Here is a 24440-nt window from a genome sequence, read left to right as displayed (position 1 = left end):
AACATGCTTTGTCTTATTTCACACTCCATGTGTATTCATTCATGGCTTTGACTGAACTCCTATCATGCAGACAGTCATGAAAATTAAGAAAAGAAAAAAAATTGGACGAGAAAGTGTGTCCAAACTTTAGACTGGTCGTGCTCCTCAATGTCAAACAACCACTGCAGCTTCCTGTCTTTGTTGTCACTACTGGAAATATCCTTATTAGTTATATATCAAAGTTTCAGACTTTGCACATGGCAATTTCTACATTTAGACAAACTCCATAACTCCTGTTAGAGCTTAAACTCTTTTTGCAGGCAACTGGCACTCCAAAGGAGTGAGATAAAAGATAGAATTTATTAATTTATTGAATGTTCATGTGATTAGAAATATGCAAAAGATAAATAAACACATGCAAATTGGTAGGGGGAGAGTTTGTGATTGAGTCTTTCACTTTAGAAAGACTCCATCTACATAAATCCATACCACCACCCTACACACCACCAGGATGACAACAATCTGAGAGCATGGGTTCACACTGCTGACATGAGACGACCATCAGAATGGATTCTGACCATTCCCAAGCACATTAAGAGGACTAATACTGACTCATCCCAGATATTATTATTATAGTCCGGAACAAGGGAAATGTAGTACTGTTATATTTGTTGTGCCTGCACTGGTAAGAAGAAATTCTCCAATCTCATTGTAGACTGTACAACCACAAAAATGAATATTGTGATTCTGATGGCTCCAGTTTCATGTTCATATCTGTGGAAATGAAGTATTCTACTAGAAGTTCTGTTTGAAATATGTATTGGAGACAGATTTTGTACTAGTTTAATGATATTTATGTGGTGAAACATGAAAATAAAAATATAACAATAATCTTTTTTTTTTTTATTTATCGTGTATCTATCCACATTTCTATTGATTAAGATATTGATCACGGAACACAGAGTGATGAGGAGATCCACGCAGGGCGACTCCTGCTGGTCATTTTTTTTTAACAACTTTCCTGAAGTCGGGTGTAAAAAAAATGCAGTTTAGCGTCTAACAATCAGGACAAAAGAGCAGTACAGCACAGAGTGAGCTTGTGTGTTTAACACTAATGCAGCGGCTATGATATTTGCAGTACTGACAGGAGGCTGGAGCGTCAGTCAGACAGTCATACATCGTTTTAAGACAGACCTTTACTCTGAAGAGCACGGTGCAAACATGAGCCAATCAGGAGCGAGAAGTGTTAAGCCCCGCCTATCTGTCAAAAATGAAAAAAACAGTGGAAAATCCGTTTTGTCAGTCAGAACGGAAAAACGAGAAAACGAGTTGAAATCTCGTTTTTTCGTTTTTGCCCAAAAACGAAAAAACGAGAAAATGACCTGTTTATTGGAATCTGATGATGTCAATTTAACAGGAAATCAAACTAACAAAAGGTACCTTGTCCTATTTATCATAGTCTCTGTCCTTCTCTTTGTTCAAAATAATAATAAAGAAATCCACAACTGAGATCATGTTTTCAATTTGACTCATTCTTCTTAAAATGTAACATAGCGTTGGACAAATCGTCTTCAGCCGTATTCACACAATCCACCGGAAACTGCTGTACTATTGGTTAGACCTGCATTGTGGGCGGCCCTTATGAATCTTGTCGATCGTTCCTTCAGTCATTCATTCATTCAGGCAAAGCTCCATCTCCTTACAACCCAGTCGCCAGCTGGAGCCCTCGTCCCCGCCCACAGCTGCCGATCGAAACCCCTTTAACAGACAGTTTTTTACATTCCTTTGCAACATTACTGGGGACATGGCGCCGGTTGAAGCCGTTAACTGTTTCGGGTTCACTCGTTTATATAAACAATCACGATCCTAATTATTTCCGATCTCAGACACAATCAAAGGCTTGATTATGTTATATTACTATCTTATGTAATTGTATCTCCAATTTTCCTTACATGAAACAACAGCGACAAAGTATAACTAACGTTTCTGTGGCGGCGCAGCTGACGGCTCACTCTGTAGTGACCGCAAACTTCTCAAAACACATTAATGAGCGCAGCTCCACCTACTGGCCAGTTACTGTAACTACTTCAAATTGAACCACATGTTTGAAAAAAAAAGTGAAGTCATACCCAGAACATAATATAATAATTTGTTCATGTTTTAAGTCCTTTTGACTGGTTCAATTAATTCATTTTATTTTTGATGGGGAGTTAATGGGGGGGGGGGGGGGGGGGGGGGGGGGAGTGCAGGGTGTTTTGTTTGAGTCCTTTCCTTTTGGTTAGCTCTATAAAAATAATTTTGGTCCCTGTGAAGTTACTCAGTGCCACACATATATCTTCAGTAATACATGTGTATTAATAAGTGTGTTTAAAACTTTGAAGCTCGTTGTGTTTAGAGATAATAAGAACCCGCTTTTAGAATCTAATAGTTTTTTTTTCGTGACACAGTATCAGTAAACATTTCAAAAAGTTATGGTAAATAACATGTTCTCTTTCCATTTACAACCTCAAAGATTACACAGGTCTATCGAACACTACTATTACCACAAAGTGTTACAGCATACTACTATTAATAAAGGTGAGTATATTTCGTCAAATAATGTTTGAAATAGTGTAAATACTGTCAATTCACAGCACTTTGAATGTCTCAGTGCACCTTCTTTTCATTCCGTTTTAAAAATTTCCTGCTATATATACTTAGTTTGTGTCTTTTTTCTACACTTGCTGTTTACCTGATTTACAAAAAAGGCAATGGAAGTTTCTCTCAGCTCACTTATAGCTTCAGTCATTGTTCAGCTAATGGTCCCTCCTGTTCAGATTGTCACCCATTAACAATGTGTGTTGCATTACAATACATTCATAACTGAATACAATATGGGGAAACTCCAGTTCCTTAAGGAGGATATGAATAAATGTTTCTGATAAACCTGCAAGTACTACCTACAGCAACTTTATAAAAAAAAGACAACAAATCATGTCTGTTAATTTTTATTTGTTATACATACAAACTATGCAGAAGCAATGAACTTTTATGTATAATGTGCCAAATCCTATTTACAGATAGAGAGAGAAGAGAGGAGAAAAAAAAAGAGGAGGGGGTAGGGGGTCATGGTCCTGGGGTGGGGCACATGTCCAAGTTCGAGTTGTGTTCGCACAACTATTTGCTTTTAGTTGCGGATATCCGTTCAAAAATTGGCCTCCATCTTGAATCCTCCATTATTGCCATCCATTGTATGCAGCCTAAGGCCTCTCCTTTTGAGTGAGCTAAGTCTTTGTACACTCAGGGTACAATGTCTTTGCAATGTCAAATCAAGACAAAGACTCCAGGAAGGCAAGTAAATCACGGAGGACTCTGACACCATGCTGCCTTCTCAAACCACTGAGGGGATTAAACCTCGATTGTATCTGTTCCATCACAGCAGCATCCACTTGAAAGTTAACGTCAGGCACCTGAACCCTGTCCTGCCAATCCAGAGTTGGTCCTCCATCCCCTTGCACATCGTCTTGCACTCCTGTCACAGCTCCAGTATCTTCTGCTGCCTGCTGTTCTGGCTGGCTTGGAGCATTGTCTGGCACACCCAAGCCTGGAGGTGCACTGTCTCCAAAAATGTCCTGCATTGCAGTCGACATTCTGCCCTGTTGCTCAAGACATCCTCGTACAAATATCTGAAGGGGAGTCAGGTGTCTCTCAGTCCGGAGGCCGTGGTTGTTCCATTGCCTGGAGAAGTCCAACAGATCTCTGTTTATTCTTGGTACATAAACAGTGAAGCGCCCAAACATGCACCTCGTTGTCAGGGCTAATCAGTCCTTCTCTCTCCAGAGACAGGAACAAGCTGTGGTAGACATTGGTGAGTCCACGCCAAAGATCACCCCAGAGTCGTTCGATTCTTTGATTGTGGACACTTCTTCCTTGGATGGCACTGCCTCGATTTGCACCCCTGAATATGTTCATCATCAAAGCCACGGCATAGTTCTCGCCACCCCTGTCAGTTCTCACCCTTGATGGGACTCCATACTGGGCGACAGCTTCAGTAAAGTAGTCCAACACTGTGGTGCTTCTGTTGTTGGAAGAAGCCCGAAGGAAGACCACCAAACGACTGTATCCATCGATGGCTCCGTGGATGACAATCCTCCATCTAAAAAATAAGTAACAATAAATAAAATGGTTTATACCACATAGTCATTTACAATTACAATATTTTTCAAAAGGTATGAAATCCTTACACTTTGATTGTACATTATGGCTTTAAAATTGCTTGGAATAGGTTGTTGTATATGGATAAATGTTCATATCTTGAGAAAGTCCCACAAATGAAGTCGTCATTTTATAAACATGTGGAATTAGCAAAGTGGAGCAAAGTCTGACCACACAACCAAATAGTTGGATAAAAAAAAAGGAATAGAAAGAAAAAGAAGTTGAAGAATTACAGACAAAAGTTATGGAGACTAATTAGAACTAAACTTCAAAGCAATGGGCCGCATGCAACAACACGTTTGGATTTTTTGCTTAAATTTCCCTAACTTTTGTGCGTATTGGGTGCGAATACGCATGAGCTTCGTCACATTCAGCAAACCTTTGTATCGTGTTTCTATTTTCTACTGCGGTGTGTAAAAGAGCCTCTGTGCTACTGGAGCACGTGTGCACAAGTGCAGCTATTTCGCATAATTGCCACCCTCAATTATTCCTAATAAGGTACCAGACTTCAGAGACTGGAATATTTTTTTTCCTTTAATGGAAAAAATGTGTTTTTTTTTATCAGTTCAGTGATACAAAGCCACCAAACAAAGACGTAAACAGAAGAAAATGTCATTTTTCCAGCATTAGCAGGGGAACTAAAAGACTCTAAAACCAGGAGGATACTGAAATTGGACCAGAACCTCATGATTTTATACTGGATACAAATGTACAGTACTCCTACTGGAGGGCTAATATATATAATCAATAGGGAAATGTTTTTTTTTCTCTTGCAGAAATGTTCTAAAATGATCGGAAACTACTGAAAATCAATTCCGGGATTTCAGTATATCATCAATCTGTATCGTGTATTTATTATTAGCCGTATTACCATTTGCGCATTTCTTTTTAGAATAATAAAGGAGGAAAAAAACTGAAATATTAATAGTACATGCAGAGACACATTTACAAAATATTTGATGTAATGGAAATAGCTTCAAAGTGTAATTCATGTGACTTTAATTAATTTTATAACATGACCGTACATCTAAGTGTTGTTGAAGGACTCTTTAGCTTATTGATCTCTACTTAGTTCATGTTCAGAGGATAATGAAGATTCTTCACCGGTGTTCCACTGGGCACGCTGCGCTCCTCGATAACTCCCATTTCATTCGCACTACAAATAAGCTAGGACTTTAAAAAGCCTTCATTATGTGTGTGTTACATTAGAAAAATATCAGACGGTCTGCTGTCCACCCACAAAATATTATTAGACGTGTTTTCACAGCAATAACAAATAAATTTGTCAAACAAATGTGTTTGGTTATTTAATTTGTATCTGTAATGTCCGGTTTAAATATATTTTTACCGTTTAGCATTAATAATGAGTAAAAAAAACTAAGTTTATTTAAAATCTGTGATATGGATAAATTCGTAAACAGATACGACAGGTACGACATGCGTAAATTCTGTGCGTATTTGAAGGTCATAAAAAAAAAAGTCAGTTGGTGAATGTAAAATTTTATGCTTAAATCCCTCGTATCTGCATTTCCGCAAAAGTCAGTGCTTAAATTGTGCGTACTGACTTTCTGGAAATAAGGCCCAATGTCCCTAAATTAGGTTTTTATTTGACTGGTTTAGAGGACAGTTCGTATGGGTATGTCCTGCTGTCCTCAAAAATAGAAGTTGGATAACTACATGCAAAATTTCATGTCAACTATGCCTTATCTATCCAACATACACATGTCCGTGATAGGCTGTAAGAGTGTTTTTTTCTGAAATACCTGATCAACTTGTGGTTTCCGTCGATGTGCCAGAGGGAATTTGGTCCAGCTACTTGGTAGGAACGCCTCTCTGGTCTTCTGCACAGGGCTCGAAATGCAGCTGCAGCAGGGTTTGTTCGAATCAGGCTAGCTCGCAGTCTCCTCCGTGGAATCTGAATGCCCCTGGCACGCAAAGCAGCTCTGACCAAATTCGGGCCGACCTGGTCATTTCCAGCCACCACTTCTTGGACTAAGCTGTCAAGGTCGTCATCTGTCATGTCGGTGAATCGGCTTCTTGTCATCATGCTGAAATGCGTGAAGAACAAACATTTAGTTTAACTTCCTAAGACACAAACTCCTGAATGACATGCAATTTTAATTTGTCTTTGGCATTTGTTCGAAATCGGACCTGATGAGCGTAAAAACAAAGAATAATCTTGTTATATGACAAGAAAATGACTAGAAAAAATGCGATTCCAATGAAATACTGAAAAAAGTAATCGAATATTGATGTACAATTCTCTTTATTTAGTTTGTGAACACAAGAAAAGCATTTTACTGAGTGTAAAAACACATTTAAGATTGAAATTTTTTCTTCTGTTCAATATTTGAACTGAGAAACTTTCCATTCTTTTACTTTGTACAAAATTATCATATATCTGAGAAAAAAATATGATGGTGTTTGTAAAATATTGTGAAAGATATATATAAAAATAAATTGATGAAAGAAGGGCAGACATTGTAATAAATTATTTTTCTTTCTGATCCTTTTTCATTCAAGCTTGTACATCGGTTTTTTCTTTAATGTATTTTTTTTTGTTTGTCATTTTTTGAAGTAAAATGAAAAATCTCAATGAATTAATCAATTAATAGTAAGAACAAAAATTCCAAATTTCATTAGTGCAAACACATAAAAGAAATGTCCAGTAGAGCTAAATTCAACATTATGGCAATCCCACATGTCCACATATGTGGACTGAAGGTCCTAGGAGGTTAAACATATACTTTAAATACCCTCTCAGTCCATTTTTAAAGTTTTTTTTTAAAACAAAATTTTATTCCCTAGCTTTTGACGATCCAGCATGACACGGATTTTATCAGCTTCTAGTGTCTTACTGTGTATTTACGATTTTATTTGTTTTTTAAGGCTGTTTATCTAGTGCTTTTATTTGATTTTTGTCATTTTATAACGTATGTAATTATACTTGCTTTTACTTTTCAGTTTGTGCTTTCTTTATTAGTTTTTACTGTTGATTCTTATTTTTATCACATGCTATGTCCAGCACTTTGGTACAATCGTTGGTTGTTTACAGCGCTTCATAAATAAAGCTGGATTGGATAGGATTGGATAAACATAAATAATGAACTTGTATTGGTTCACCCCCACTGCCTTATTGATCATTATATATCATCCTTTGCAACGTTTGCACTCCTTACTTTCTTGACAAAGTATTGATTTAAGTGACGAAAAAGTTATTATGGATCATTTACCTTAAACGTCGATTGACTGTTCGCACTGAAACATTCAGGATCTCAGAAATGTGGCGCACTGAAAAGCCACATGTCCTTAGAAAGGATAGCTGTTGTCTGCTGATGATATAGCGTGGTGGACGCCTTCCTTCTCGTGGACCCAGTGGTGCCTGGTAACCCTCACCACCTACAAAGGGACAATGTGAGGATTACCTACAATAATACAAAGATGCAACTAAATCACTTTCAACAAGCAGTGGTCACTCACCTTGCAATGTGGGGAAATATGATGTCCTGACCACCTGAATATATTCACGGAGGTCATTAAGAATGATGTCTGTTTGACCTTGTGGCAATAAACTACCTCTTGCCCAACGGAGACACCTCTGCATGGTTTCTAACCTGAAACATAAGAAAAGTTTAGTAAAATGAGAAATATGAGAAAAACTCAAATTGAAAAGGTGTACAAAAAGTCTAGAATCAAAATTAATATAAACCATTTCTAGAAATGTCAGTGTCAACACGAGGCATTCATTTTGTTATTTACAATATACTTCCTTAGACAGAGGCACAAGGTAGGCATTGCTTTAATTTGATGAATTTGTGTTAGTTTTGGACAATTGGATGCGCCAATTGCAATTGCAGTCACTCAAGAGTTTAACAGGGGATCTATATCGGCTTAAAGGTTAAGAAATGTAATACATATAAACTTAAACTTTGCACGACGGCTTAGCATCACTGATATGGATGGACAGAAAAACAAAATAACCTCTTCCCTTTGTGCCAATTGATGCAGTTTAAAGCACAAATACAGGTCTGCATTGTTGCATTAGTTTACACGTTTTTGTAGTCCCTAGCTTTACTGTCTTGCTATACCCCCCACCCCCCCAGTTACAACACATGAATTGAGCATATTGGTAGGCCTACCAGAGATGACAGAGTGGCCAAGCATTACATGATATGAATTATTGAAAAGGGACAGTGCATATTAATGTACAGACGGGTGTTGCAAATATGTCAGTCTCAACTAAGTCTCAGCTAATTTCCATCTGTAGTCCCCTAAGGGTAAAAACACAAGACCACAAGAACACACAGAACACTGACCAAAAGAAAGTGACAAAAAAGTCACTACATGAAAAAAAAAAATAGAGTAAAAGTACACAATACTGTCTCTCCAGTGCAGTATTCAAGGTCTCTGTGTATAGCAATCGGTCTTACACATCTCAAATTAAAGACTCCCTCTCTTCTTTACTCACTAAAACCCCAAAATAAAAATAATAAAAAGACCTCTTGTCATCTACAAAATGAGTTGCTAAGGGTCACAACTTTGTTTCTCGAGCAACCACTTTTAAGTTATCTCTTAAATGAGACAGAGGTGGTACTTTGTCTGACAGGCAGTGGTACATTCTTCCAACTACAGCCACCCTGGATGGAAAGAACATTTGTAGAGAACACACAATCTCGAGCATGTACTACCCAGTCACCCTTTGTTGTTGATTGTGTGAATTTTATGCTGGACTTTTGTTTGATAAATGTATTTGAAGGTGGTGGGGCCAAGCCATTAAGAACTCTGTATGCTAAACAAATGTTTTTAAATTTTTAAATGTTAAAAAGTTGCATTTTTTCAATTACAGCTCATATGTGAAATGATTGAGGTTTTTGATCAAGTATGTTAATAGCATTTTTATAGACCAGCGTAATTGGTTAAAGTGCAGTAATATCAGCAAAGAACCAGACTTTGAAGCAGTATTTATTTGGGAGAATATCACACAGTGGAGGAGGGATTTCTCTGTTGTTAGAAATGGCCAATGGGGTATTTTCACAGATCCACTACTTCCAGAAGTTAACTGTGCACATTCATTTCCTGTCTTGTATTATTGGCCAAAATGATTAATCCAGGTGTGTCTTGTTGCAGCAGTCTAAACCAGACACACCTGGATTAATCAGTTTGGCCAATAATGCAAGACAGGAAATGAATGTGCACAGTTATTTTCAGGAAGTAGTGAAGCTGTGAAAATACCCCATTTTAAAATTAAACATGAAAAAAAAAATCGGTTAAATCTGATTGTGTTCACAAACATTTGAATCTGCTTTTTGAATGTGAGATTAAGTCTTAGAAAAACCCAAAGTATTTAAATTGCATCACTAGATACAACTCTTCTCTATCTAGCTATCTAGAAACACAGTACAGATATATATATATATATATATATATATATATATATATATATATATATATATATATATATATAGTGAGGGATTCAAGATTTTTAACTGGGGGCGGCCTAACATTACCTCCACCCAGCAGTCTTGTGTAAAGGAGTTGTTGAGTCTCTTTGGCTGGATAGAGGATTCGATTGTCCCGTTTACGGGGGCATGTCAGGCTCATGAAACGGTACAAGGATATAAAAAACAATAACGAAATGTGTTAATGACAAATTCAAATGTACTTTGTTGATTTAAGAGAACTTCTTGGGCAGACACAAAGGGACTTGCTCGACTGTGTGCATGCACCTCGGCAGCCATGTTGTTTTTTTGGGGTTTTTTTGTATTTTGTCGAAGGTGAACAGAGCCACGAGGAGAGAAAAGTGAATATATATCTTTCTAAAAATGAACTTTTTGAAAAGTGTAAATCAAATAATGAAACAACAAAACCAAAATAAAACATTTGCTTTCTAAAAACAGCAACGCAATGCGATTTGAACGCCTGGCATTAACTAAATATTTTGTCAAACTAAATTACTGTAATTGTAATGACAAATGTAAGTATTCTAAAATTTCTTAGAAAAGTAACGGAAGTAAATGTAACGAATTGCCTAAACTGCCTCTGATAAGTAAAGTTTTTACACATTCCATATTAGTTCTGAATTAAAAGAAATACAGCTGTGTCGTCTTACGACGAAGTTACCTGGTTAGTATCCGCTGAACTGCTGCAGGAGGTACTTCGTCCATGAGGAGACGACGAGTACAGTCATTCAAAATGGACTGGCAACGATTGATGAGCAATCTCCGAGAAGAGCTCCTTGGCATTTTGACTTCAGTGATACGGAGCTCCTCTTCTTTCTCTGTTCAACAGCAAGCGTTGGGTGAAAGTAAAGCCAAAATTTTCCACTGCGCAGCTAGTTACGGTACGGGTCGGGTTTGGTAGGATCAGGTCGGTTAAAGCGTACCAGGCACAAATCACGTGTCGCGTTTCCATTTGCGTTTCCGTTTCCGGATGGCTTGTGGCTACGTCATCATGGCCCAATACGTTACGTAACTTCCGCGCAGTTCTTTGTCCCTTGTTGTAATAAACGAAATAATGCTAATAAAACAATTCCGTACAACCCACTTCCCCTGGATGAAAACGAGACGATGAGATAGCTAAAAATGATACAGGAAGTTGGACATCAAACCACTAAATGCACAATTAAATGGAGGCTAGCGCTAGCCGCTAACGTTAGCCAGTCGGTGTCAGCATACACACAGACAGACAGACAGACAGAAGTGATGGGTAGATGAGGTGTCATAAAGCGTTTCGACAGATTCCCAAACTGTATTGATACTGTATTGATACAAACGAAACACGATTTGCATTGTTAATTGAAACTGATTTGACGAACTAATATAGACAATATCATTCTAAACTTTGTTTTTTACATTGTTGTATTTCATACCTTAATTTAAATGTAATATTTGTATGATATTTTTAGATACAGTAGATGTGAACATGTGGTAATACGAAAATGTATTTTAACACATTGTGACTGAGGAAGTGACTGAGGTTTTTTGTCTGTGATTGTGTATTATTATTATTATAATAGTAATAATAATAATAATGCTAGTAATATTATTATTATTATTATTATTATTATTATTATTATTATTATTATTATTAATATTATCATTACTATACAATTTATTAAAAGTTTTTCCAGCATCATAAACTTCCTGAAAGCATAAAAATGAAATGGCGAATAAATTATTAGGAATTGATTACAAATAAAAATAAATGAATACATAGTTAAAAGGGTGGGTTATATAAAATGACTCACTGAGTTGTTGGCTTTGGAATAAATGTGAATTCTGATAAATTTGGGAGAAACTCTGAGAGGAAGAGATTAATTAAAGGAAGGAAAGACATTAAAAGTAATTATTTTGGATGTGAAATCGAAATAGTCTTGGGGCTGTTTCATATTTCTGGATGAAATTGTTGATGAACTTCTAAAGATCAGAAATTCTTTAGTCAGAGGCTCACATTGACGGGTTTTTTTTATAAATACAGTTTCACTGCCAGTTCGAAACAGTCCCTGTATCGATCACGTTACTGTCTTGAAGCGAAACGCGCACGCACCAACACAGGTTTCATTCTCTGAGCTCAACACCTGTTTTGATGCATCGGTGTTGCTGGACCCATCAATAACACATAGATAGCTAGACAGACAGACAGACAGACAGATATGTCTTTTTATTATCCCATACGGGAAATTTCTTTTTCACACTTAGTCCATTGTCCATGCCCGGATTTCTCCCAGAATTCAGCGCGCATAGCAACCGATCTGGAGGGTAGATTAGTTAGAAGACTAATGTCGTTATTTTTGAGTTTGAAGTCACATATGACAATAACATCAGATTTGACAAGATTAAAGTCTTTCATATAAATGAAATTATAATTTAGGAGGTCTAAATAATAATTTACCTAACTTTTGTTAATTACAAGATTAAAATTACTATTTAAGTCTGTAATTTACTAGAATGGTGTCATTATTTACTAGATTAAAGTAATTATGTATGACAACACCTAAAACTACAACTCAAGGGTCTGTGGGTGGCATTTTCCACATGGCAAGCAGCTGGGCAGTCATGGTTTGCCTGGAACGAAGACTTTCTCTGAACAAACCACCCATTCAACCAAACACAAAAAGAAATGCCCTGTGCAACTTGAACCGGGCCCTAGTGACGTCAACACTGTTCAACACACCCCAAGTACCTCTGATGTTTTGGTGCTCCAAATTGAGAATGAGATGCTCAGAAAAGAAAATTAAAAACTGAAACAAGAACTGAAAAAACAAAATCAAACATTTTCATTTTGTCAAATCACAACCCCCTCCCCCCCAGACAGTCAACAATGTTTGCCAGAAGCTGTCAGTTTCTTTTTAGAGTAACTTTTTTTCCATATATGTTTTATTGTCCACATGACGTTTGACATATTAAATGTATTAAAATATATTTTTTCCTTTCTAATCATTTTTTCAAAACTGAAATGTTTAAAAATAAAACTGAGATTCTCTCTTTAACGTCTATGTCTGTTACAACATTACATTCTCAATACAATTCAATTTTTTCAAATAATATCTGAATGCATGATTAGAAGAAGTATTTGAATATTCGTTTGGCAGTAAGTGTCAGGGATGCTGAACTACTTAAACACAAATCTTCACACTGGTTATGTGGCTCCCGCTTAATTTACTATGACATAATTTGTTCTATTTTGTTACTGCTTATATTTTTAATAATAAATCACACAACATAAAACAACAGTTTAACTGGTACAAAGGCACAGATAATTATTTCACTTATAAACATGTTATTTCTGGCTGCATAGGGACATTTTGTCTCAATGATGCAGTCACTGGACACCATGACATCTGGGGAGCCACCAAGCAGTCACGGTTTCCCTCAGTGCTTTATAGGCCTGGCGGGCCGCCAGGCTAAGCGTCGCTGTTTTTTTGTTTTTTTTATATCGTAAATATATATATATATATATATATATATGCGCCACAACAGCGATACCAAACACGGTCTCCAGAGCTTTTAATCGCATCTGGTGATACGGTTGAAGGTGCAATGGCGACACCTTATGGTCGATACGTGAACACATAGGGGATCAGAGGTGAGGTGTATTTTCATCAGAAAGCCGCGGCTCGTTGATGAGACAGAGCCGGTGCGAGTTAGCATGGGTGTTAGCACGTCGTCAGAGCAGCCTTCTGTGAGCCGCGATGGTAAACATCGAACTAGCGAATTTAATCCAAAATGGTTATCCTCAAAATGATTCACTGTCCAGACGGTGGAACTGCGGTGCTTCTGTTTAATGAACCAGCCACAAACAACAAGCTTCATCAGTCTGGGGGATTCAATTCGTACACATTCTTATTCTACTGCTTCACACTCTTCTAACAGTACCAATGCGCCCTCTGCTGGACTGAAGGAGGTACTGCTGGACTTATGCACTACCGTGAACTCCATATAAACAACAAATAATAACATAAGAACATTAACTGTAACCAATCTGATAATTTTTCAATAATTTTTCTTTTGTTGTTCATTCAAAAAGTAGACGAGGTCAGACAGTCCAGCAGAGACTTCAGCCTCTGAGTCCCTGCTTTTACACCTTGATCATGTTTGCACTTTTTTATTTTTGTTAATGTATTTTACCTTTAAATGTGAACAGCAATGCCTTGTTTTAAGATTCATTAGGATTTAACTTAATTGAAAACAGTTGATATTTATTTTAATTGTGTTTTTTGTGTGTGTTAAAACTTAATTTGAGATTATGCCTTTTTGTAAGACTGCATTTAAGTAATTTTAATGTCATAATTTCAAAATTTCTGTCAAATTTTAACTTTTCTCTTTTTTTTTTTTTTTTAAATAAACACGGTGGGCTTCTCTAGCAGTCCAACCACCAGGCTTAACAAGTTTTCTGGGGGAAACCCTGAAGCAGGTTGCTGTCAGACAGGAACACTGCTTTTCCTGGATCGTCACACCAGTGGGCTTCATGTATTCCTCTCAATTCCGAAGTCACAAGACTGGGGTCAAAAATATAATTTATTGCACAATGTGTAGGTATTATTACAATCGTTTATTACAAAATAGAGGGAGAGAAGGAAAGAAACATAGGCTGAACCCTTCAAGATGTCTTTGTTTACACTAGACCCCTTTGTGTTTTTTTTATATCACAAGGGTGGAATTTATTCATTGTATTTATGAGAGTTAAAACATTTTGGGTGAAGGAATTTGATTGTACATGCATTTTGAAAATGTGATCTAACTTTTAAAGGTAAAAAATTCCCTGTGAGAACATTTACAATCCTTTTGTCCTGTTCTGAGTATTCGCAAACTTTAGCTGCTCTGAAAACATGTCAGATAAGTAATTTTTTTGAAAATTTCCCACCCCCTAAGTCTCCTCTTAAAGCTCACTCCTGATCAAAAGTATTAATTTTTTGTTTTTAAATTATGAACTTTAACCCTTCTAATAAGAAATTCATAGGTGACTTAACTGCTGTCTTTGCTGCAGTCAAAAAACTGGATTGTGATGGAAATGGCGTAAAGACTAAAAACTCATGCCCTGAAATTAATAATATATGAAGCCAATGTTTAATTAATTGTTGACATATCTAGGCGTGTGATGGCACATGAGAAATCTCCAGCCTCTGGTCATTTTATACACTGAAGATCTGTCATTTGGGTTTCTTGTTGTTTTACAAAGGGTTAACAAATCCATCCAAACAAAAAATAAATAAATATAAAAAAAAACGGATCCTGACTAACATCAACCTCGTATATTCTACTTTTCAATAAAGCCTGTATTTTCCCTGTCAGACTTTTATCTGGCAGCACAGTAACATTTACAACTCCATTTGAGTTGTAGGAGTTCAGGCTCCTTTTTCACTGACTTTGGGAAGTCGGCAAGATACGATCTAACAGTGAAAAAAGTAACCGGTTTTCATACGGTCATAGTTGTTCAGTTAGCGGCAGCTGCGGGTCTGTCACACAAATAACACCATGACGTAACACTTTCTGATAGCTTCGGATAGCTACATCGATAGTGCATTGCTCATGTCTTGCCTAAGAAGATCCCATTGGCTGCAGAGCGATACCTTTTACTGGCTGGCCAAACTTCAGGGGAGGAGACTATTAGCATATTATGGAGCGCGTGGCGGCGCTAGGCGTCCAAAAGCGCCTGGCGGCGCTCGGCGTTCTAGACGCCGGAAGGCGTTTCAAAATAAAAGCGCCTGGCGGCGCTGTAAGAGCGCCTGGCGGCGCTCGGCGTTCTCGACGCCGGAAGGCGTTTCAAAATAAAAGCGCCTGGCGGCGCTCGGCGTTTCAAAATAAAAGCGCCTGGCGGCGCTCGGCGTTAAAAGCGCCGTTCTGAACGGCGTTTTGTACCAGGCGGTGTATGGCACAAACGGCCACCCATATGGTTCAGAGCGCGTTGCCAAGGAGCTCTCGCCGCTCGCGAGAAAAATAGAAGGAAGGGAGCGGCGCGCTGCGCTGCTGTGCGCGTTGTGTGCAGCAGTCAGGAAGGTTCATAACATTGGAGGCGATCACAAACTCCGTGCGCGTGGCGCTTCTGCGCGTGCACGGCACTTCCGCGTCCAGTGCGTTCGCTGCCAACGGGAGCTCCTCCAATGGGGTGGGAGCTGGGCGGAGCCTTGGGGAGATGCTACATTCGTGCTACATGCTAGTTTTCCAAGATCGAGCTTTAAAGCACGTTAAACAACACGTTGAAACAAAATATAAATGTGCTTACCTCCATTTTGCAAATTTCTTCTTCTTCTGTGAGATTTCCGGCAGTGTCGACGCTGTGTATTACTGCCCCCCACAGGTCAGAACAGGATAGCACTCCTTACAGTTCTCTCTCATCCTCTGATAGAGGCCAGTGGCCACGCCCTCCTCGCCACAGCGCCGCTCTCCTTCCCCCGACTGAACACTTTGAGAATCCAATGCGGAGACTCCGAAGCCTTCCAGTTCTTCAGCCAGCTGAGCTCTCTCGGCCCCAGATTCCTCACTTCCCACCAGACGGCGGCAATAAAGGAGTCAAGCTCAACGTGGGCGGAGCTAAACATTTAACTCCTCCCACGTTGAGGCACGCCCCGTTCTGCGGGCTGCAGTCAGGAGTATTTGGTACTGTTTGGTCTCTTAATAAAAAAAAAAAAAAAAATCTATGGGCATGATGGGTAATGACTGAGGCATGATGGGACACTCCCAACTTCCTGCCAGAGCCAGGGTGTCTGGTGGTCTCCGGTGGTCTCTAACAGTCTGTGATGGTCTCACCATGGGCGTGGCACCCGCCCCCTGGAGGGTGTTGAGCTGTGGCCCCGCCCCCTGGAGGGTGTTGAGCTGTGGCCCCGCCCCCTGGAGGGTGTTGAGCTGTGGCCCCGCCCCCTGGAGGGTGTTGAGCTGTGGCCCTGCCCCCTGGAGGGTGTTGAGCTGTGGCCCCGCCCCCTGCGCTTGTTGAGCTGTGGCCCCGCCCCCTGGAGGGTGTTGAGCTGTGGCCCCGCCCCCTGGAGGGTGTTGAGCTGTGGCCCCACCCCCTGCACATGGTGGGCACGTACCTGTGAGGACCTCCACCTGGGCCACGGGCCGCCGGTTGCACCAGTACCGCCCCCCGTCCTGGCGGTCCAGCCGCAGGACGCACAGGCCGCCGTCCGGCCGCAGCAGGAAGTGCTGCTGGCTCACCAGGACCCGCCGGTCCCGCAGGGTGCAGACCATGTCCCGGGTCCAGACCACATCCCGGGTCCCGGAACCCCCGCAGGACAGACACAGGCGGAGGTTCTCCGGGACGGACAGCCGGGTCTCTACAGCGGGACGGCGACGGGTCACTTCCTGTTTTCAGAGTTAAAAACAGACACCGGGCCCTTTCACAATAAAGCGTCTGTTCTGCAGCAGCCTGATGTTTCCTCCGCCGGGTTCCACTTCCAGGAGGAGAGACGCCATCTTTAAAGAACCGTCCTCCGAGGTTTCGAGGGCGAGCAATGCCGAGAAGTGCGCCGGGGCGCCCGTTGTACGCCCCCCCCCCCCAGTACGTGGCGCCCCAGGCAGGAAACTGCTTCGTCTGTAGGACGGACCGGCCCCGTCCAGGACCCTCTGGTGTGGTTCTCTGCTAGAACCTTCGTGTTGTTGACGGTTCTCCAGAGAGAACCCTTCACTGGAACCTTCACCGTACAGAACAGTCCTGAGAGCCTCTTACTTTTATTGTGAAAGTTTATAGAAGCACTTTACAGAGAATTGAATCACACTGACTTTTACACTGAAGGAGGGTCTGTGGGACCAGATCCTCAGATCCTCAGATCCACAGATCCACGGAACTATGGATCAGTGGATCAACAGATAGACCAATCGAAGCGATCATTGATCAGGCGGCAGAAGACTCGAGCTGCAGTGTCTCTTTCCCGCCAGCAGGTGGAGCTCAGACTGTTTACAGAGAAGTGAGTCAGACGTTCTGAAGATCCAAACAGAACCTGGAAGGTTCTGATGCAGTCCAAACAGAACCAACACTTTAAGCAGAGGATGGAGGACAGGAGGTCGCTGATCAACGCAGGTCACGCGCTCTGTGAGCAGGCTTCTGATTGGCCACCGTCGAGTAGATGACAGACTCCTCCACCAATGGGGAGCCTCCTCTCCCAGAGGGGCGGGGCTTAGCGGGGAGCTTCAGGCTGGAGTAATGAAGAGCTTCTGTCTGCAGAGACACAAACCACATGAACAACCATGTCCTGGTCCTGGTCCTGGTCCAGGTCCTGGTCCTGGTCCAGGAACTGGACCAGAACCTGGACCTGGTCTAGACTGATGGACATGGAACTGCTGAAAACTGCTGATCTCTGGATTCTTGGTCAGATGTTACAATGATGGTTTATAAGATTTGAGTTCAATGAAATTTCAAAACATTAAAATATTACAAAATGAATCAGTGAATCCAGGAACTTCACTGAAGTTCAGAGAAGAAAGAAAAGTCGATTCAGTGAGGAGAAAAAAGATATTCATGATAATAATAGTGATAATAATAATAATAATAATAATAATAATAATAATAATAATAATAATAATAATAATGATGATGATAATAATAATGATAATAATAATAACAATAATGTATTATTATTATCAATTAATCTAAAGAGACAAAAGAGGAGAAAGAAGAAACTGAAACTGACCTGCAGGTCTGAGACAGAACCGGAGAGACGACACACACCTTTCCCTGGACACACACACACACACACACACACACACACACACACGCACACACACACAGAGAGAGAGAGAGAGAGAGAGAGAGAGAGAGAGAGAGAGAGAGAGAGAGAGAGAGAGAGAGAGAGAGAGAGAGGAGAGAGAGAGAGAGGAGAGAGAGAGAGAGAGAGAGAGAACATTAGTTCAGTACTTTGGGGGTTTTATCAAACAGTTTTGAGTCCATATTAGTCCACATCCTGGTCCTGGTCCTGGTCCTGGTCCTGGTCCTGGTCCTGGTCCTGCGCAGCTCCTCCCTCTAGTTGTTTTGTAAGAGCCGAGACAGAAAGTGAAAGTGTGAAAATCAGGTGAAGGAGTGAGAGACGGCGGAGTGAAACCCTGAGAGACCAGGACCAGACAGGGCCAGAACCACACCAGAACCTCAGAGTCAGACCAGAACCTCAGAGTCAGTCCAGAGCCAGGGGACCGGACCAGAACCAGAGGACCGGAGGACCGGAGGACCGGAGCAGAGCCAGAGCCGGAGCCATGCCGGACCCGCGGGTCTGCCTGGAGGCCCTGTCGGCGCTGTCGGGCTGCCGGGTGGAGTCCACCCCGGGCCGGTCCCAGATCCAGCCCCAGGACCTGGTCAACATCGTGGCGCTGCGGGAGTTCTACAAGCAGGAGGGGCTGCAGGAGCTGGACTACCCCAGCATCGGGACCATGTCCCTGCAGGACCCGGACCCGGACGAGCCCGACCTGTACGGCCCGGCCCCGTCTCTGACCGCCGGACCCGATCCCGGACCCGGACCGGGACCCGCACTGGCAGACCGGAAACCGGTGAAGCTGAACCCGGAGGACTTCTTCCACCCCCAGTACGACTACGACTTCACCCGGATCCAGGTGAGTCCGGACCGGGTTCGAACCGGGTTCCGGCGGCAGAGCTCCGAGTAACGCGTTACTTATCCTCCCTGAGTGACTTTACTGATCCGCGGGTGTTTTAAAATGCTTTTACTTTGAAAAACCTATCATTTCCTCCGCTGCTTCGTCTGAGGGAGCTCGTCCGTCACGTGACTGTGATGACCAATCAGGAGCAGCCTGAGCACCGGCCGCGGTCACGTGATGTTTTTGATTCAGAATAAGTTTATTACGAATTAATTAATTCAAAATTAAAGTATTCGCCTCGGTGTTTATTTAGGAAAAGCCAAGGATTAAATCTTTGTTAACGCCAGAAGCCCAGTGGGCGGATGTGACGCACCGGAAGTAAACAACTTCAACAACGGGTTTTTTCCCTCTCTGCCTGGATTAAAGGTGCTGTAGGCAGGATTCCGCATCTCCGCCATCTTGCTTAGGTTTACCTAAACAAGATGGCGATTTGACCCATCTAAGATGGCCATTTGAAACCCAGCACAGCCAATCCCGACCAGTTTTCTCTGACATCACGCCCTCACGAAAGTTAAGCCCCTCCCACAAGAACGTGCGACGAACGCCCCTCGACCAATCACGGTTAGAGCCTCAGGGGCTCTTCTGATTGGTCAAAGATACCTGGAGCTGTGGAGATTCCTTTTCAGCTCAGAACAGAGACAGATGGGAACGCTGCGCCCTCGCGGTAGAGCAGTGATGCTTCACTCCTAAAGGATTATCAGTGGATACTCTAACATTTAATCCAAAGAAAACACAAAAATTAGCACTGACTAGCAAAATCCTGCCTACAGCAGCTTTAACTTCAGTGCAGCAACTTTCAAAAGCTCTTTTCCTGATGTCCGTTTTTCTAAAGCTCCGTTCAGCGAATCTTCTCTGGACCGGTCGAACTCCCGCCGCGGGCCGCCATCTTGGAATATTGCGTCATCGCAACGGAGCGAGCATGCGCAGAACGATTTCTATATAACCGGCTCTTCTGCTGCTCGTGCTTTACTGTTCCACAAAACGAAACAGAAGAAAGTGCTGTAGAACGAGAATAAACGTGTGTGTGTGTGTGTGTGTGTGTGTGTGTGTGTGTGTGTGTGTGTGTGTGTGTGTGTGTGTCCTCTGTCCAGGACGGGGACCGGCGGTTCCTGCGGGGGAACGAGCAGTACGTGCGTCCCTGCGGGTGGGACCGGGCGGCGCTGCGCGTGACGCAGCGCTACGCGGACGGGGACGGCTGGCTGGGGACGGGCCGGGACGCCTGGCCCGTCTCCTACCAAGGCCACGGCATGGACGGGTCCATCATCCTGGTGCGGGGCGGCGAGCCGGAGGACGAGCCCGGGTACCTGGAGGCCGCCGCCGCCCGCCTGACGGAGCGCCGGACGCAGGGCCGCGGCGTCTACTCCACCCCCGACGTCCGGCTGGCCGAGAAGTTCTGCAAGACCTTCCGGTCCCAGGTGGACGGCAAGAAGTACAAGGTCCTGCTGCAGAACCGCATCAACCCCGAGACCCGGTCCCAGTGCCAGAGGGAGGACGTGTGGGTGGTCTACATCCAAGAGGGCCTGAACGACGTCCAGACCCGGGCCCTGGTGGAGGACGCCATCCGGCCCTACGGACTGCTGCTCAAGGAGGCCTGACGGGGGACGGGGGACGGGGCGGGGGGGCTGGGGGGACTGGGGGGACTGGGGGGGACTGGGGCTTGGCAGGGCCCCATCAGGAGGACAGAGTCTTGGTTCTGTGGACTGGATTTGGAATGAAAGTGGTTCCATCAGAAGTTTCTCTTTGGTGCCAAACAGACCGATGACTTCCTGTCAGATCAGTAGTACTTCCTGTCTTTACTGCTGACCCGTGAATTATTATTCACTTATGAAACACACACACACACACACGCACACACACACACACACACACACAGTTGGTGAATGTTTCTGTCTGATATTGATGTAAACTGATTTTAGTTTGTTTCTGGGTGAAAAGCTGTGAACTGGTTCTCCTGGTCTTGGACCAGGTTCTGGTTCTCCTGGTCTTGGACCAGGTTCTGGTTCTCCTGGTCTTGGACCAGGTTCTGGTTCTCCTGGTCTTGGACCAGGTTCTGGTTCTCCTGGTCTTGGACCAGGTCCCGGTTCTCCTGGTCTTGGACCAGGTTCCGGTTCTCCTGGTCTTGGACCAGGTTCTGGTTCTCCGTGAGAACGTGGCTCAGTATCGGGACTCTGCTGTGGAATAAAGACTAAAGACCTCCTGCTGGCTCAAGGTTCTTTTTGTTCAGGTTCCACATGTTACTCTGAGCCGTATCTGCAGCTTCACCATCCGCCATCTTGGGGCGGAGCTTCACCATCTGCTGTCTAGGGGGCGGAGCTTCACCGTAAGTTAGAGTACCGTAAAGTAATCCTACTCAGTGAAATAAAGTGGGCAGCAGTGAAACAAGAAAGAAACAAACAGAAGATCTTAAAGAGACAAAACGAAAGACGAGTCTGAAGAATCTGCTGTATTGAGCTGTGTCAGAAGACACACACACACACACACACACACACACACACACACTCACCTGAGCACAGGTAGACTCCGCCCACACAGACCAAACAGCCGAAGACAATCGCAGCTGGAAGCACACACACCCCCAGAGTCCAACATGGCCGCTGCACTGCGCCCGCGTGTCCGTCGTCTCCTGCAAATCACAGGTCCATCAGAGGCTCCGCCCACCGAGAGGCTCCGCCCACCGAGCCAGTGACACCTGGGTCAGAGGCTCCGCCCACAGCGACAGCTGGGTCAGAGGCTCCGCCCACCGAGCCAGTGACAGCTGGGTCAGAGGCTCCGCCCACCGAGCCAGTGACAGCTGGGTCAGAGGCTCCGCCCACAGCGACAGCTGGGTCAGAGGCTCCGCCCACCGAGCCAGTGACAGCTGGGTCAGAGGCTCCGCCCACCGAGCCAGTGACAGCTGGGTCAGAGGCTCCGCCCACCGAGCCGCTGCGTCGGCGGACTCACCGTTGACGGTGAGCTGCAGCTCCCGGTGCGTCCAGCCGTCCCCGGTCCTGCCGATGCAGCAGTACAGCCCGCCGTCCTCCTGCTGCACGTCCAGGATGTGGAGGGCCACGCCCCCCCCGGCGAGCCGGCCCCCGTTGCCCAGCCGCCCGCCGTCCCCCTGCAGGACGTTCACCGTGTCGGCGCCCAGCTTGCTCTCCTGCACCGCCAGCAGCGGCAGCAGCCGGGCGGAGCGCAGCCGCACCCACAGCACCTCCAGACCGGAGGTCAGGTTACAGGTCAGAGACACGTTCTGACCTGGACGGGCGACCAGGGACACCTGACAGCCCGCGGCACCTGAGGGACGCGGTGGAGCAGTGGTTAGAGCTGCTGCCTCACAGCCGGGAAGGCAGGGATTCATACAGAGTGAAGGCGGGTTTGATCCAAAAACACAACATGCTGCTGAGAACTACAAACATGGAGGACAGCATGGAGCCGCAGGACTACAAACATGGAGGACAGCATGGAGCCTCAGGACTACAAACATGGAGGACAGCATGGAGCCTCAGGACTACAAACATGGAGGACAGCATGGAGCCTCAGGACTACAAACATGGAGGACAGCATGGAGCCTCAGGACTACAAACATGGAGGACAGCATGGAGCCTCAGGACTACAAACATGGAGGACAGCATGGAGCCTCAGGACTACAAACATGGAGGACAGCATGGACCCCCCCCCCCCCCCCCCCCCCGCCCCCGCCCCAACCAGCAGGTTCAGGATGGACAGAGACTCACAGAGGAGGGACAGGCTCCACATCAGCTTCAGCATCATGAAACTGCGGTCAGGTGCCAGGGGGTCTTCAGGTGGTCTACAAAGTGGTCTACAGGGGGTCTTCAGGTGGTCTACAAAGTGGTCTACAGGTGGTCTTCAGGGGGTCTTCAGGGGGTCTTCAGGTGGTCTACAAAGTGGTCTACAGGTGGTCTTCAGGTGGTCTTCAGGGGGTCTTCAGGTGGTCTTCAGGCGGTCTTCAGGTGATCTTTAGGGGGTCTTCAGGTGGTCTTCAGGGGGTCTTCAGGTGGTCTACAAAGTGGTCTACAGGTGGTCTTCAGGTGGTCTTCAGGGGGTCTTCAGGTGGTCTTTAGGGGGTCTTCAGGTGGTCTTCAGGGGGTCTTCAGGTGGTCTTCAGGGGGTCTTCAGGTGGTCTACAAAGTGGTCTACAGGTGGTCTTCAGGTGGTCTTCAGGTGGTTTTCAGGTGGTCTTCAGGGGGTCTTCAGGTGGTCTTCAGGTGGTCTACAGGTGGACTTCAGGTGGTCTTCAGATGAGTTGAGCTCCGGGCTGCGATCTGAGGACTGATCAGTTTCACTGAGTGTTTTAGTTTTCAGGTTTCTCTGAAAGGAAGTTTGTGTGTGTGTGTGTGTGTGTGTGTGTGTGTGTGTGTGTGTGTGTGTGTGTGTGTGTGTGTGTGTGACCACAGCAGTGGGATTTCCTCCTCAGTCGGTGGCTTGCTCTAAAAGTTTCGTTTCTGGAGTTCAGGGCCGGTCCGTCCTGCAGGCGAAGCGGTTTCCTGCCTGGGGCGCCACCTACTGGGGGGGCGCCGTGGCCGTACAAGGGGCGCCCCGACGCCCCGCGTGAGCACCGCTCTGACGCCACGCGTGAGCACCGCGCTTCTCGGCATCGCCCCCCCCCCACACCGCTCGGAAACTCTCGGCACGCGGCGCTCGTGTCGGGCTCGCCTCACGCCGGACCTGAACACCAGTCGGTTCTTTCAGTCCTGTTTCTTCAGGTTCAATATGAGGCGGACAGAACCGGTCAGAACCGGTCAGAACCGGTCAGAACTGGTCAAAACCAAAAGGACTGGGTTCAGAACCGGAGGGACCAGGGGTCAGAACCGGAGGGAACGGGTCAGAGCGGGTCTCGGCCTCATGACGGCCACATGGGGGTGAACTCCAGCGGCGGTTCCTCGGTGGAACCGTTCCGCCCTCCAGAGAGGCCCTGAGACCCGGTTCTCTGTGATCCAGACCAGATGGAACCAGGAGACCCGGTTCTCTGTGATCCAGACCAGATGGAGAACCAGGATGTGCAGAGAAGGATCAGCTGATTCAACAGGAGTGTCCAGAGTGACGTCATTCCAACCAATCGGCTGCCGGCAGCTCCTGGAGAAGGTTCCTTCTGTGGTCAGTGCATGGAGAGTTTGGCTCACCACCGGGTGGGCGGGGCCTCCTCTCTGGTGGGCGGGGCCTCTCCTCCAGTTTTGTTTAGCAGTGAAGTGGAAA

The 24440-nt window shown here is 44.4% G+C and overlaps 2 protein-coding genes across 3 annotated transcripts; one reads left to right on the top strand and one right to left on the bottom strand.

Moving 5' to 3' along the window:
- Positions 1–17326: 17326 nt before the first annotated feature.
- On the bottom strand, positions 17327–24378 carry LOC115409200 (uncharacterized). Of its 2 annotated transcripts, none has more exons than XM_030120262.1 (5): positions 22961–24359; positions 22188–22520; positions 21751–21870; positions 18296–18339; positions 17327–17823 (listed from the first exon to the last, which is right to left on the bottom strand). In XM_030120262.1, exons 1-5 carry the CDS (start codon positions 22995–22997, stop codon positions 17677–17679), a joined length of 681 nt encoding a protein of 226 aa, XP_029976122.1. In that variant the 5' UTR covers positions 22998–24359; the 3' UTR covers positions 17327–17676. The 2 variants fall into 2 exon arrangements, with proteins under 2 accessions (XP_029976122.1, XP_029976123.1); XM_030120263.1 differs by having other exon boundaries at positions 17658–17819; positions 22961–24378.
- LOC115409199 (uncharacterized) lies at positions 18473–21444 on the top strand. Its single transcript, XM_030120261.1, has 2 exons — positions 18473–19205; positions 20339–21444. The coding sequence occupies exons 1-2, from the start codon at positions 18852–18854 to the stop codon at positions 20840–20842; spliced, it is 858 nt and encodes a 285-aa protein (XP_029976121.1). The 5' UTR covers positions 18473–18851; the 3' UTR covers positions 20843–21444.
- Positions 24379–24440: the final 62 nt, after the last annotated feature.

The sequence above is a fragment of the Salarias fasciatus genome, chromosome 22, assembly GCF_902148845.1.
Source record: "Salarias fasciatus chromosome 22, fSalaFa1.1, whole genome shotgun sequence".
Taxonomy (NCBI): domain Eukaryota; kingdom Metazoa; phylum Chordata; class Actinopteri; order Blenniiformes; family Blenniidae; genus Salarias; species Salarias fasciatus.
This window is presented reverse-complemented; position numbering and strand designations above follow the sequence as displayed.

Excerpts from the sequence above, each read along its gene's own strand:
- LOC115409200 (XM_030120262.1), bottom strand. The coding sequence starts at position 22,997 with ATGATGCTGAAGCTGATGTGGAGCCTGTCCCTCCTCT. Across the intron at positions 21,871-22,187 it reads GCTGCAGCTCACCGTCAACG|GAGACGACGGACACGCGGGC; the intron begins GTGAGTCCGCCG and ends TGTGATTTGCAG. Across the intron at positions 17,824-18,295 it reads GTTCTGTCTCAGACCTGCAG|ACAGAAGCTCTTCATTACTC; the intron begins GTCAGTTTCAGT and ends GTGTCTCTGCAG.
- LOC115409199 (XM_030120261.1), top strand. The coding sequence starts at position 18,852 with ATGCCGGACCCGCGGGTCTGCCTGGAGGCCCTGTCGGCGCTGTCGGGC. Across the intron at positions 19,206-20,338 it reads ACGACTTCACCCGGATCCAG|GACGGGGACCGGCGGTTCCT; the intron begins GTGAGTCCGGAC and ends TCCTCTGTCCAG.